This window comes from Oppia nitens, unplaced genomic scaffold (genome assembly GCF_028296485.1).
Source record: "Oppia nitens isolate AA-2021 unplaced genomic scaffold, nextdenovo-longstitch-racon4-pilon3 scaffold6_pilon_pilon_pilon, whole genome shotgun sequence".
NCBI classification, from domain to species: domain Eukaryota; kingdom Metazoa; phylum Arthropoda; class Arachnida; order Sarcoptiformes; family Oppiidae; genus Oppia; species Oppia nitens.
This window is the reverse complement of record NW_026533250.1, coordinates 1,594,183-1,610,582: the sequence shown is the minus strand read 5'-3', so window position 1 is coordinate 1,610,582 and position 16,400 is coordinate 1,594,183. Positions and strand designations below refer to the sequence as shown.

The 16,400-nt window shown below is 21.8% G+C and overlaps 1 protein-coding gene across 1 annotated transcript; it reads right to left on the bottom strand.

Moving 5' to 3' along the window:
* Positions 1-585: 585 nt before the first annotated feature.
* LOC128962406 (uncharacterized) lies at positions 586-5,546 on the bottom strand. The gene is made up of 3 exons (XM_054308778.1): positions 5,434-5,546; positions 1,010-1,138; positions 586-703 (listed from the first exon to the last, which is right to left on the bottom strand). Exons 1-3 carry the CDS (start codon positions 5,544-5,546, stop codon positions 586-588), a joined length of 360 nt encoding a protein of 119 aa, XP_054164753.1.
* Positions 5,547-16,400: the final 10,854 nt, after the last annotated feature.

Sequence of the window (16,400 nt, the reverse complement as noted above, 5' to 3'; positions counted from 1 at the left end):
TAATTGCCATAAATTAATTGTATTGATATTTGTTAATGACAGCCAATTAAAACTATTGTAATATTTTTTGTAATAACATTTTTTAGCAAATATTTCTTTATGTACCTTATTATTTATATTTTAAATTACACTGAAATTTAAGGCAATAAAAATTAAAATTGTTTTTAATATAAAATAATTGTATTTTATTTTAAAAGTGCTCAATAAAGTATAATAAATAATATATATATAAATAAAAATACAAACATATTTCAAATACTTAATTATTTAAAAATAATTAAAAAACAGTTTAAAAGAATAAATTATTTATGAAATGATATGCTATTTAATGAATTAAAATATGATGTGAAATAAATAAATAAAATGATAAAATTATAAAATATAAGTTAAATAACAAAATATGATTTCAAAAATGACATTTGAATTGTGCTTTTGCTGAGAATATTTTAAACGAGAGAACAACGAGAGAGACATTTGTTGACTAGTTTTATGTTAATTTAATTATCAATTAGTTTATGAACTGATTTTAAACATTAATATATTTATTAAATATTTTTTTATATAACCAAAAAAGCAACGAATCTATTAGTTAGTGATTGCATTGATCAACGATGTCTCCCATACACTACTGTCCTTATCTCTGGCCAACAGTTTATCGAAATTATTAGTTTGAAAATAATGGTCGCGTTTACGTCTTCTCCCACTAAAAATAATATTTATAAAAAATTAGTTTTATTATTATATACTATATTTAAACATTATTTTTATTATCTTTTATAATATTAAATTAAATATAACAAATTAATTTAGTAAATAACTATAATATTTTATTTAATTAGAATAATATTTGTTTATTAGTATATACTACTGTATTATATTATATGTTTATTATTACAAGTTTTACTTTTATTATTCAAATTATATAAATTTTTATTTATGTCAGCATATATTTTATATGATTTAATTTAAATAATATTAAATATATTGATATAAAACTACAAATACTAACATCTTTGCCGGATCTATGAGTCCATAAGCAACTGGTGTACGAGTCCTTAAGTTTTCTCTCAATCTCTTCAGTTCGAGAAGTGTTTCCAATTCGGCGAGTCTTTGATCTGATATTCCACTTCTTTTTTCACTATATTTTTGATAAACAGAAATAAATTGATAAAATTGTTTAAATTTTCGTTTTTATTCTCTAAGTTTCTAATATAAATCGATTTCAAATCTAAAACTTAATTTTTATTTAATAATTGATAAAACTTTTTATGAAGCACTTAGAGTACGGCCTAACCTGTGCTCTATATTTTATAACAATAAAACATTTACCGTAAGATAAATATACTGCTATTTTATTTATTTATTTTTATTAAAATACATACTACTATTACAACACTAATATAATAGACTATATTTATTATATGTTTAAAGATTATATATATGTTATTTCGTGTGTAGTGTAGTGTCCGATATTTAGCACAGACTAACAATCAATATATTAGATAGTATTTGTAGTGCAATAATACTATATTTGCTTTTTGACTAAATTACTTGTTTATACAAAGTTAGTCTTACAAACCAATATAAACACTAATACAATGACAAACAATTTATTTCAATTCAGGATTGACTAAACATAATATATTTGATTACAATATAACAATTAAGTAAAGTTATTACATAACAATATTTGAATCATAAATTTTAAAATTAAATATTGCTACTAAAAAATTATTTAAGTGTAAATTAATTTTTTTTTATTATTTATATGCATTTTTTATAAATTATTTTAAATAAAAATTGAATTTAAATATAGATTATAAATAAATGTAACTGTAATGACTGTAAATAAATCTTAATTTTTATCAATGAATAAATTCATAATTAAATTTAAATTTTTGATTTTTTATATAAAATTTTATTGATAAATTATGTATATTTGTTATTATTTTATACTTTAAGTTATAATAATAAGCAATATATTAATTTATTTGTTTATATTTCTTATATAATACAATACAATATCTTAATTCAATATTATTACTACAGTATATTTCATTAGTACTCAAAATAAATATCAAACATATCATTATTTTTTTATTTTAATGGCTCACTCACTATAAAAACAAAAATGTTATAAAATTTACTAAATTATTACTTTAACAAAAAATATAGTTTTAAACATATTTGAACTTTTAATATCTATACAGAATATTTGTATTATTTATGCATATATACTGTATATATTATGAGTAAAATAAATATAAAAAAAAGAATTTGTTAGATTATATAATTTTGATTAAAATCCATCCGTTTCATAATTATTATAGTATTTTTATTATTCACTATATTATATTATAAAAATTTGTTTCACACTTTCGATATATTTTTACCGTTAATACGTAAGTAAAAGTTTTTGAATATACTGTACAGCAATCATAAAGTCAATGGGGTTTTCAACACTTAAGCCGCCAAATGATTGTCAAAATATCATAGCTATGAGTCATCTGCTGTCAAGAACTATAGTATTTAAACTATTTATCAATTGTTAGTATAACTCAATGGATATTGTAATCAATGAATTATACCATTAAAGTAATAAATTAATATAAATTACATTTGTATTCAAATGTAAAGAAAAATAGTAAATAAATATTTCATTTACAGTATTACATAATATAAGAAAAACTTAACATTTTATTTTTAAAGACTCATTCAAACTAACTTTACTGTTTAATAAAATATCAATTTAATAAATTATTATTACTAATTATAAATATTATATTTTCTTTAAATAAGTATTAAATACAATATTAACTAACTGTTTAAATTATAATAATGATATTAATCTAATAAATTAATTTTAGTCTCTTAAAACATTGACAATGAAATTAAATGTTTTGTGTTATTATAATCATATATAATCATAATGATATCAATTAATAAAAAATAAAACATTATATTTTTTAGAAATATAAAAAATTAATTAAAGAGACATTAAGTTGATATAATTGAGTTAATAAATGCCGGTTTAGATTAAATAAATTCATATCTAATATAAAAATAATGTCTTATGATTAATGATTACAATTAATTAGGATTAGATATTAGTATAATTTGTTTATATAACAAATTCATTAACTTTAATAATATTCCGAAATTAAATACAATAGTAAATCTTTATAAATTTGTCATACAATATCACTAAATTATTATATTGTAAAGTTATTTTAATTTTATGATTTTTACGTCAAACGATGTTAATTTACACTTTGTTTTTATCGTTTATACAAATATCTATAACTTATACCAATGTTTTATTTGCGATAAAATCACAATTGTTTGTGTTGTCAAATATTTTTATTAATATAAATTATATATATATAGTGGTACTTTAAATTTATAATATTGTATTTTCTAACATTTTCTCTATAAAAAAATATTGCGTTAAACCTATAATTTAATATTATAATTGTGTCGATTTAAAAAAAAATTATATGTTTTAGTGACGTTCAGACAGACATTTAAGATAATAGTATAATTATATAATAGATTAGCCCACGACCCACACAAACACACAGTTAGATACATACATATATTCATACATACATACCTCATATAATGTATATCGAAAAGATATAAGATATATCATCAAACAATCAAACATTAATTTTATTGTGATTAACTTATCAATTTATTTAGTAATACTTATAAATTAAAATGTATTGATCTTATATAAATCAAATTTGTTTTGCATTAATTTTTTAAAAATTATTTTTATTTTATATCCATTTAGATTTCACTACAGTCTAATTATGATAGACTTAAGGCGTTTAGTAAAAAGTAGAAATTTATTTGTTACTTATAAAAAAATATGAAAATAGTATAATCTCTTCAAATTTGTTGTGACATTGTGTCAAACAAATTAAAAACTAACTGAAAACTTTAATTATAATTGTTGATATATATTATACATTGCATAACATGCAAATTTATTATTAGCAATATTCAAATGTCATTTATTATTATAAATAATCAAATTATAGTAAGAAAAATAATTCTTAAATGTCTATCATTTTATATTAAATAGTAACTTAAACTAAATATAAATTGTAATAAATAATTAATATTATTTTCTAATGCAAATATAATACATTTTAAACAATATTAATATTAAATATCATATTATAAGATATAGTAAACAATTATAGAATTGTTAAAAAAATAAAATACAGTATATATAAAAATATTAAAACTTTTACAATAAATTTAATCAATTATTTTCATATTTGTTTTTTATATAAATTTTGAGAAATTTTAATTAAAACCATTTATTAAAAACACAAAAAAAACTTATTTAGTATATTTGAATCTTTATATTTTGTTGCTTAAAGATAACATTAGGTGTAAAAAATAATATTTATTTAATTTAAATAATTATAAAATCTAATTAGTAGTAAAATGTATTAACTAGTTTTTATTACATATTAATTTAAATTTAAATAAAAATATAAAAATAGTAATAATTGACACATATTTTTAACTATTTATAATTGAAAATTCTTGCTGTATATGATTTACTATACATACATAGTTAATAAATTTAATACAACATTAACTAATAAATATTTAGTTTACAACAAAATACTAAATATTTAATAAAATTCACAAAAATAAAGTTTAAATAAAATTTTGCTAAAACTTTAAATCGATTTCTGAATTTGTAAAAATATTAACACAAAAAAATATAAAATATTTATATGATTTATACAATTTATGAAAAAATATAAAAGCAAAACTCTTATTGATTAAATTGATTTTTTATTGTTACAAATTCAAAGAAAAATAATAAATTGTTAGTAATAAATTAATTACTTTTTAACCTTTTTTAGTGTCTAATTAAATATGAATTATAATTAAGTCACTAATAACAAAAACATTAGATTTAATTATACGAAAAAATATTTTAAATTGAAATATTATAACATTATATTCTATTAATACCACAATAATTAAAGAGAAATATTAAAAATTTCTATAATGTTATATAATACATATAATTGATACTACTAAATTAAACTAAATTAAACTAAATTAAACTAAATTAAACTAAATTAAACTAAATTAAACTAAATTAAACTAAACTAAATAATTAACAGTGTATATTGTTTTCCAGATTAAAAATACATTAATGTAAATATATTATTACAATATTCTAATCAATATTAATATTTACATTTATTCTAATAGCTATTTATAATAATAGTTATTTACAAAACTTTGTCATATTTTAAATAATTTGTATTATTTAATGGATTTTTAAAGATAAAATTATGTGCTAATCAGCTAACAAAAACAACATCTATTTATATAACTAAGTGCTTTATAAAAATATTACAAAATAAGTAAAATTAATATAAGTGTTTGACATACCGTTTATTTTCATCTTTCACTGGTTTGGCCATTGCTTTGTTGAGTAAGACAACGGCCACTAATATTGTTGATATTGTAATTAATCTATAAAAGTGTTTTCCCATAAAAACCATTTTTTTAATCATTCAGTTTCTTATTATAATTAAATATATATAATAGTTGTCAACTAAATAATAATAAAGTTTTTCAATATTGTTATTCAAATAAGTATCGCTGTATTCCTTAAATTCTGAGTGACTTCACTGGTGGTCAACTAGTATTATGACTCTCTTCATAACAATTATATAGACTTTATATTATAAGTTAAGTTAGTTTATAATGCGAAAGAGTGGTCGACACAACACTTATATAATTGAAGTGATGAAACAACCGGTTTAGTAGACAACCAATACTTTAATGAATGCCAAAACCAATAACCACTAAATTATATAACGTTTTCTTGACGTTTACTCAATTTATATAATTATAACTAACTTTTATTTTATAAAATTATTTGCAATAACTATTAAATTTGAGGCAATCTTATTGAGTGAATTACATATATTTCAATACATGGTTTGAGAGCAAACTCACACTTTTATATTGTAAGGTATGCTTTGCATGTCTGCGCTAATACTGTACTCAATGTTAGGTATGAGTAGATGAACGACGACGACGACTGTGAATCTCATATTTATTTTATCATTTAATTTATAATTTTTATAGACTTTTATTAAACATCTAATCACAGGAATTGTTATATAAGGTCTGTCCCCAAGATTTTAATAACACTCAATGCCGGCAAACAATTGCCAATAAATATTAATACTTTAATTCTCTTTATTTTATTATTATTTTTAAAATCCCGACAATTGATGTAATATATTGGATATAGTGATCAAACACAAGAGTTTTTGAAGAAAATATTTTATAGGCGACGACTTCTGGGAATTCATATATACTTTTGTGTACTTTTTGTACTTTCAATATGTTATTACATATGAATTTTGAATGTTTTCCGACAGAAAATCAGTAATAATTTTGTTTGTTTTACAAATTTTCTCATAAAAACATTTATAGAAATCTGTAAATCAATGACTAAGAAGTTATGATAAGAATTTTTGGGATCGTATTTATGTTTATTGAAACAAATTTTCATCAATTATTGCCAATACATAGCACTCCTACACCAAACACTTTCATTTATTCAATATTTATTTAAATTTTACAAACATATTATAATATTATAGTAAAAACCAAATATAAATAATTTTAAGCACAACTGAAACACATAACATTTTTCAAAAAATTTATTATTATATTTTAGATTTTTACAATACAGTTATAACTATAGATGAATTTCATGTTTATTATTTGTATTATACTTACATCACAAATATTTTCATTATTATCCACATATCATACGTGGGCACAGTTTTTTGGAAAAATATAAATTTCATATAAGTTTAATCAAATAATATTAAAATTTTGTTCCTTAAATAATCAAATATAACACAATTAATTTAAAATATCTTTTTACATTCAATATTTTTGTGTACCAAATAACACTGATTTAAGTATACTTATAAAATAATAAGTGTAGTTATTGTTTGTTGATAATTATTATAAATTACTTTATTATTTAAAAACAGACTAAAAACAAACCTATTATACTTAGACTTTAATATTTGAGGTGTTTTTTGTTGTTGATTATATGATGAATAAATTTGTTATAAATAACAATAAATTTTATTTTGTAGAATAACACCTTAAAATAGTAATAAAAAATAAAATTTAGTTCAAATTGAGTGTCGAAAGTGTCCCCATTATTACTATCTTTGCTTTTTCTGGCATTTTTTTATCACACTTTCTCTAATATTAGAAGGTCTGGCAAAATATAACCTAAAATAACTAATCTATTATAATATTTTATAGTTGATATTCACCTTAAATGTGTACTAATATTTTTAAGTGCTATAGATATCAATTATACCATAAATTTATAAAAAATTTGTTTATATAAAAAAATAAAGATATAAATAAATATTTTTATTAATATATTGTTAGCATTAAATAACTTGTTAATCAAAATATTTTCAAAACTATCGATAAAATGAAATTAACAGTTATATTGTATAATGTTATGAAAAATGATATTTTAGGTAAAAATTGATTTGAAAAATGTTTAACTAATTGTAAACAGAGTGTCATCCGAAATATTTTTATAGTATTGCAAAAAATTGCCTCAAAAGTGGCAATATTTACACTGAACTCCCTTAAGTAATATTACTTCTATAAGACTTTTTTCAATATTTAAATATATTTATTTATATATATATAATTATATTAAATATACAATCAATAATTAAAGTTTAAATTATAAGTTGTTTAAACTACTGTACTATAAATGTTTTATAATAGATATTTAGTATGTCTTGAGTGCAAAAAAGTGTTAATCACTTAACTAATGAGTGATATGTTTGTGCCGACAGTACTGTATTGTATAACATGTTGTTTTACAAGTATATTATTTGATCAAAACATATAAATGTATTCAATCTTATGATGAGTAATAAAAATGATACATATTTTTATAAATATATTGAAAGTACATTCATTTATTTATTTATAAATAAGTACTTTACTGTATAAGTGAGTTTTGAATTTTACACATTAGGTTAAAAAACTTAATAAATTTATTTAATTTTTGATCAAAATATTTATGATAAATATTTTGCCATTTTAATACTTATTGCATTTTGAATTTATTTATAAACAACAGTTATATTGTCGACCAGATGTCGACTGTATCACTCACATACAGACAGTCACACCGAATATAGAGACATCACATCCCTTTCCACCCTTTAGTAACGTTTTGTCCCTCAACACAATCACTACATGTAATCGTTATAATTATTATTCAATCAAACCATCATTTCATCTAATTGTCGGCCTCTTGGCTGACATTATTGGCGCAGTCGGCAGGATAACGCATTACTGTAGTTGATTTCTTCGACAAAAATCGTGAATCCAAAATGCCGTACAGATACAGTACGAGGTGCCCAACACGTGCTGAGCGCATACGGGCCTCACTTCGTAGCAAACGTGTCAACCGCAACGTTATCAACACGACAAACACCGAAAACAGCGCGGACGAAGACGTAAGCGGCCACCACAATGAGACCGTCGCCGCACGGGTCTCACGGTTTCGCACAACCGACGGTCCAGTTTTACCGCACAATTTGGTAGCTCGTAATAACGTAATGACACTCAACAGCTTACCACCCACGGCATCGATTACTTATGCGGCCAAAGGCTCAACAAAGGAGTGGCACCGCGTATTCACGTTACTCACCACCGAAGACATCGAAAAGGAGCGTCTCATCGCTTCGGCTCTTCAATACCACACTGACGGCGACGCCGGTCAACCAACAGACACTATCACCGAAAGCTGGTCATCGGACAGCTCAACGAACAAAGACATCACGATTCGCGTTCAAATCGTATCACAAATCGATTCACACATCGATAAGTATATCGCTATCACTGAAGACTTACAAGCGATTCAGTCGACACCATTAACCGAAACATATCGTCCTATTGTGACACCGACTGTCCTTGACATCCATCGGGCGACAGACACTATCACTAATGGACGAGAAATCGCCGACACCACCCCACCAGACGTAGACAACGATGTAAACGTCGATATATCACCGAAATCGCGACATAATCTCCGAAAATTATCGTCAAATCACGTTTCGGTATCACCATCGCTCTATACGTTGTATATGAATAACACCCGCAGTCGACGACAACATTCATATTCATATACAACAAGAAATCGTTCAAAACAGACGACGCATCAGAAAGCGTCACACCATTCACGTGTGACTCCCGATAGTAGACGTACCGACATGTCGTTCACGTCATCAAATCGTGTCACATATCGCCATCGATCACGACAACACCGCAGCCATCACATTATGAACCGATTCTCAACGCCGCCCATCAATCCATCAGCGGATGGATTCGTTTCAAGTGTTCATAGGCCGCCCATTTGGCCGCACAGATTGGCAAACGTTCACCCGATTCGTCCGCGCCGTATAGACGCTGGTCTTCGCGGTCGGGGAATTGTCGACCAGATGTCGACTGTATCACTCACATACAGACAGTCACACCGAATATAGAGACATCACATCCCTTTCCACCCTTTAGTAACGTTTTGTCCCTCAACACAATCACTACATGTAATCGTTATAATTATTATTCAATAAAACCATCTTTTCATCTAATTGTCGGCCTCTTGGCTGACAATATAATTAAATTATGAATATAATTTAATTGTTAATATCAAAAATGATTTAAATAGTGTCTAAATATTTCACTAAAACTGACACAATTATAGAAATACTAATTAATTGAAAATTTTTAATATTAATTCATTTATTAATTAATTAATAATTTTTAATGATTTTCGACATTGATTTAAACTAAATTTTACTAAGAATACAAATCATTTAAAAATTAAGTTTAAAATATAATATATGAGACATTTGTTACATAAAATGTATTATAAAATATTGTTTATTAATAAATTATATAAAGATTTGTAAATTCTATCTATAATATAGATTCTATTCTATATAATTGCTGTTTTTCTATTGTTATACAGTATATAATAAAATAATATATTAAAAAACAATATTTTTCATTAGTATAATTAAAATAATTTATTATAACAGCAGGTATTGTATTATTTAATATTAAAATTATTTTCACTGTTTTGAGTTTATTAATTTTTAATTGATGTTAGTTTATAAAATCAAGTTAAATGAACTTATTTGTGAAATCATTGATCTATAAACTCTCTCTCTCTCTCTTTCTCTCTCTCTCTTTCTCTCTCTCTTTCTCTCTCTCTCTCTCTTTCTCTCTCTCTCTTTCTCTCTCTTTCTCTCTCTTTCTCTCTCTCTCTCTCTTTCTCTCTCTCTCTCTCTCTCTTTCTCTCTCTCTCTTTCTCTCTCTCTTTCTCTCTCTCTCTCTCTTTATATCTTTTATGTATTGAAAACAATGAAATGCTTTTATCTAAATCATAAAAATGAAATGCTTTATCAGAAGTATTATTAAAGTTTTATAATATATAAATTAATTTGTTTCTAGTCATATGTGGAAAATATTTTTAAATAATAAATGTCATTAATTATTATATATTAACAGTAAATTGTTATTATTATAATACAATATTGTGTACTTGGAATTATTTTTATCAACAAAAAAATATTTTACAATATTAACCAAATTGTGATAATTGTCACATTTTTAAAAACAAGTCTATTTGAAAACAATTTAATATTTATAATTTTATTAGTTTTGATAGTTTTAAGCTTACAATAAGGATATAAAACTTCAATTTGGTCTATTTATTGTAATATTTAATACTTTACAACTTTCATAATAAATTAGATAATATGTTATTATCATTAAGGATTTCAGTAACGAATCTAAAGTATTTTTTGGATAAATTACTCGAAACTGTATAGTTTGTACAAAAAAGAGATAAAATAATTGAGATATTTTAAGATATAAATATATAAACTAATAAATCTAATACATATAAAATTACATCCGACAAAAAAATTGTTAGCATAACTTCAAATTGTTTTCAGCCATTACAATCTCATTTAATGCAAAATTTATATTTATTATCATTATATCTAAATAGCTTCAGTTGTATAACTTTATTCAATACATACAATATTAATAAATGATTCAGACTTATAATAAAATAGCAAATTTTATGATTAAAAACTTCTACATTATCTACTTCACTGATATTATTTAACATATAGCTTCAAAATGAATAAATTATTACCAAATAATTAAATTAATATAATAATAAAATTTTATCAAATCAAATGAATTTTTGCGAAATGAGTTTTGTCGTAATAGATAAATCGTACTTCAAATTAAAAATATTATATTATATTATTTAAATCAATGAAATCTATTGATATTTTAATTATCAATTAATGCACTTAGTTAAATTGTTGACATATTATTATCAATTTATAATTAAATAAAATATTTTAATCTATAAAACTAGTCGTTTGAATTACTTTTTCATTGAATCCTATATGACCACTAAATGGCACTTTTATACTGTATATTATAAATTGTTGCATATAATAAATCATATAACATGATTGACAATATACTGTACATATATAATATATGTATGTAATATAGCATGTAATTTATTATATTATATATATATATTAAGTAAATATATAGAAATACATTTAAAATATTTCAATTGATGGACAAAATTCTAGGAAAATTTCAGTACATTTTGTAAGTTTGTTACCTTGTTTTAGAACATTACTCTTAAACACAATTGAAACATTGATTTCAACTAATTTGCAACACTGTATGTATAAAACCAGTTCAACTATAGTGCTCTACACGAGGGAAATGCAAAAATTCATATAAAGTTCAATCAATTTAATGTTTGCTTTAAATTTTGATATTTGCTTTGATATTAAAAGTGAAATTTAAAATAATATTCACAACATCTGTTGATATTATAAATACAGTACAGTATATCAAATAAATGAAAAAATATTTTTACTTTTATTATAAAGAAAAAATAATATAAAATAGTTAAAAATAATATGTTTATTTGTTATTTTTAGTAATTAAAACACATAAATAATTAAATTTTAAAAAATCAATTATTAACATTTTGCAAATATTATTGCCACTTAAATATTTGTTATCTAATAAATTAATAAATGCAATTATAAATAATACAAGTTGTAAAATCTATTAAATTATTATTTTATTTTATTAGTACCACTTGTATTATTTATAATATAATTATAATAAGTGTCAATAAAATTATTTTTAACGATGTTTTCATATATCATAAACATTACAGTACTTTATGTCGATTTGACCGTAAGATCATCTGTTTTGGTTGCATTAAAATATGTTATATTATAATACAATATATAATAAATTTATATAATATTATTACTAAGAATTCTAAATTTTTTCAAAAAATTATCTAATATTTTTAAAATATATTTTACACAATTTATGATATCAATAAATATTGCAAAAATATGTAAATTTTTATAAACTTTAGTTAACTCAATATTGCTAAAACTAAAGTAAATCTTTATGATATAAAGTTTAGATCATTCACATAATATCGTAAATTTTTAAACTGTAATTACTTATAAATATGACATCATTTTTGTGTAAAAATATTTAAAATATTTTTTAAAATTAAATTTTTTTCACAAAACACTTGTGATATTTTTAATGTAATTAAACAAAATATCGTAAATATTTTAGAAATTTCCGACTAAATCCTATTTGAGAACAAAAATATCAGTTTTGAAAATTATGTTTTCAGCTTTAAATATAATACAAATAATGTAAATACTAAACCAAATGACACTAAGATCGAGATTTTTGGATTTGACTCCTAAAACCTTTTGACTAAATTGAAAAAATTGTCGCATAAAAACTCGGAGAAATAACCCCCCCTTAATTTTTTTAAAAAGTTTATAAAAATTTAAATTTAAATTAATATTTTATTAAGTGTTATGTTTTTATAACTTATATGTAAGTTAATGTAGTTATTGATTAAAAATAAGTAAAATATTTAAAATCACGTTAAAATTAATCTAAATATAACATTATTTGAATTAAAACTTTAACTAAAATAAAGTTAAGTACTTAGTATTCAGTCAATATTTATAAAAAAATAACATTTAAAAAAAATATTTATCTAAAAAAGATTTATATTTTTATAGATATAGTCTATGAAGTTATTGATATATTGATATATATGATACAAATTATATGTTAACTATTTTTAACATATTTATGTATTAATTGATTTTAACTATTATAATTTATTATAAGATTTTAAAAACAAGTACTGTACATATCCATGGATGAATATCAATATAGATGTATAAAGAAATTTATGAACTTGATGAATTATTCAAAAATATAGTAAAATTGACAAAATCTGCATGATACAAAATTTTATAATAGATATACTTAATGATAATAAAGTATATACAATATAAATATTACAATAAAGATCTATTTACCGTAATATAAAATTAAATGTTTTACAATATCTATCTCTCATACAACTGTACTTTATATTTATGATTTATGAAATGAGAGTTTATTTAATAGTTATTTTAATATAATATAAAACTATGATATTTAATGTCATTGTCTTTGTACACACAATATATATACCGGTATATATATATATGATAAGGGTTGCGAAAGGGGGGGGTAGGGGGGGTAAGGCCATCTTACCCCCCCCTGAGGTCGAGATTTTTAGGTTTTACCCCCCTGGCCTAAAGCCAAAAAGTTAGGGGGCCCCCTACCAATTTTCGGCTCCGAAGGCGCCAAAAATTTTTTTGATTATTGTAAAGTTTAAAATTAAATAAAAATATAAATACTTATTAAGTTTTAATATAAATAAATAGCTTATCTTAACAAAATAAATAGATAAAAATACTTAATTACATCAATTTAACATTATTTACACTAGTTGGGGGCACTCCACTAGTTCCCTAATAATTCCCACCAATTTTCAAGAAATTTTTTTCATTTATGTAAAATTTAATATTAAACAAAAATATAAATACTAATTGAGTTTTAATATAAATAAATAGCTTATCTTTAGAAAATAAATAAATATAAATTTGTTAAGTACTAAAAAAACTATTTAGAGTTGGGGCATTTCAAGGGTGGATAGTCCCTTAATAAATTCCCTCCAATTATAAAAAAATTGATGTTTTTATTTTATAAATTTATAATAATTGTTTATGCTTCTTAATAAACAAATTGATCTGTATTTTCAGATTTTTTAATAATTACTAATTAAATTAACTAAATTACAATTTAATTTTTTAAGACAATAAATTCAGTACAATATCATTAATTTTAACAACATTGTAAATAATTAATTAAATAGTAAACAAGTAATTATAGTAATTGTTTTTATCTTATATATATTATGTAAAATTTCATTTTTTATTATTGTAAAAATAATATTGAAAATAATTTTGAGTCAAGAAATTAAGTTGGAATATTTTCCTTTTTTAAGAAATTTATGTGAGAATTTATGAAGAATTTAATGGGAATTTAATGGGAATTTAATGGGAATTTAATGGGAATTTAATGGGAGTTTAAACGGAATTTAATGGGAATTTAATGATAATTAATTGGGATTTCACTGAGTATTTACTGGGAACTTATTGGGAATCTATAGGGAATTTTCTGTAAATTTATAGGGAATTTACTGTAAATTTATAGGGAATTTTGTAGGAATTTAGTGGGAATTTAGTGGGAATTTAATGGGAATTTAGTGGGCATTTATTGGGAATTTATTGGGAATTTATTGGGAATTTATTGGGAATTTACTCAAATTTGGGAAAAATTGTCGTTTAAAAATGCAATAAAAATTGTTCACCCCTCTATACCCCCCCCCAAGCTTTTTCAAAAATTTTGACATTTTACCCCACCCTATACCCCCCCCCCCCCCTGAGATCGAAAGCCTTTTGCAACCCTGATATATGATATATTCCTTTTTATCACTCACTCAATATATAGTATATAAAAAAGTTATGACCAGAATATTCTTGAACGTTGATATCGATGGGCTATTAGTTAATTACAACTATTGTTCTTTATTTCTTAGTATAAATAATAAATAAATTTAAAAATAAATAACTATAAATTTATTTAGCAAAAACTAACGTTATATAAAAAAAAATCTGTTTAATTAAAATAAATATTAATAAAAACTATTTTTAATAAGCGACTAATAATAAGATAAAATTTGAATTATAAAAATATTTGAATTATTAGATGATATGAAAAGAATTTCTTTAAGTGATAATAAAACTCATAATTGAAATCTCACAATAAATGAGTCCAAACTTCATTATACATATGTATTATATATAAATTAAATTATATATTGCCTACAAAACATATGTATGATTGATAGCAATAATTATTGTTTTGTGCTATTGTATATATACAGTATATATCTATGTGTGTGTGTGTGTGTGTGTGTGTGTTAAATCATACAATTATAAGCGTCATCTGCACTACATTTGTATAAACCGATTGAAACCAAGTGCTACCAAATGGGAAGTCACGCTTTCAACACATTTAGATACAGTTAAGTATTGTTAATAGTTTTGCAATATATGCCATACAATGTTTGATCAGCTTATAATCACACTTACATCACATTTATCTTAAGTATCAATTTTTATGTTACCTAAACATAGTTTTATAATTCAAGTTTATATTACTTACTTACTTTCGTCGCTAACATCTACTCTATACAACTATGATATAAATTTTTGTTTCGTTGGAAACAAAATTCAATTTTACTAAAAAAAAAATTAAAATATTAGTTTCATTTGATATTTGATGTGTATATTTAGTAATTGATTTTTGTGATTCAGTTCAGTTCAAATTTCAAAGTTTTTTTTATTTATATTCAAATGTTGAACAATGAAAAACTAGAAATAATTTTTCAGAAATATAATTCTGAAATTTATTAATTGTATTTAAACAATACATAATTTATAATTAATTCTATTTAATATAAATAATATAAACAGTAAATTATATATACAGTATATATACAATATTTTTTAAATATTAGTATAATTTATAGTTCTCTTAACAAACGATACAAATAGTTATTAAAAATTAAATTTTATATTTAAATTGTATTTTATTGATTGATAAAAAAATTTAAAAAATAGTTGTTTATTAATATATATATATATATATATATAAAATTACAAAATTATTTATAGAATTTATGTACTTTCAATGATATTGTTATAATTGACAAATTATTCCTTCATAAATATGAAAAATAATTGTATTAATACAATATAAGAATTATATTATAGAATTTT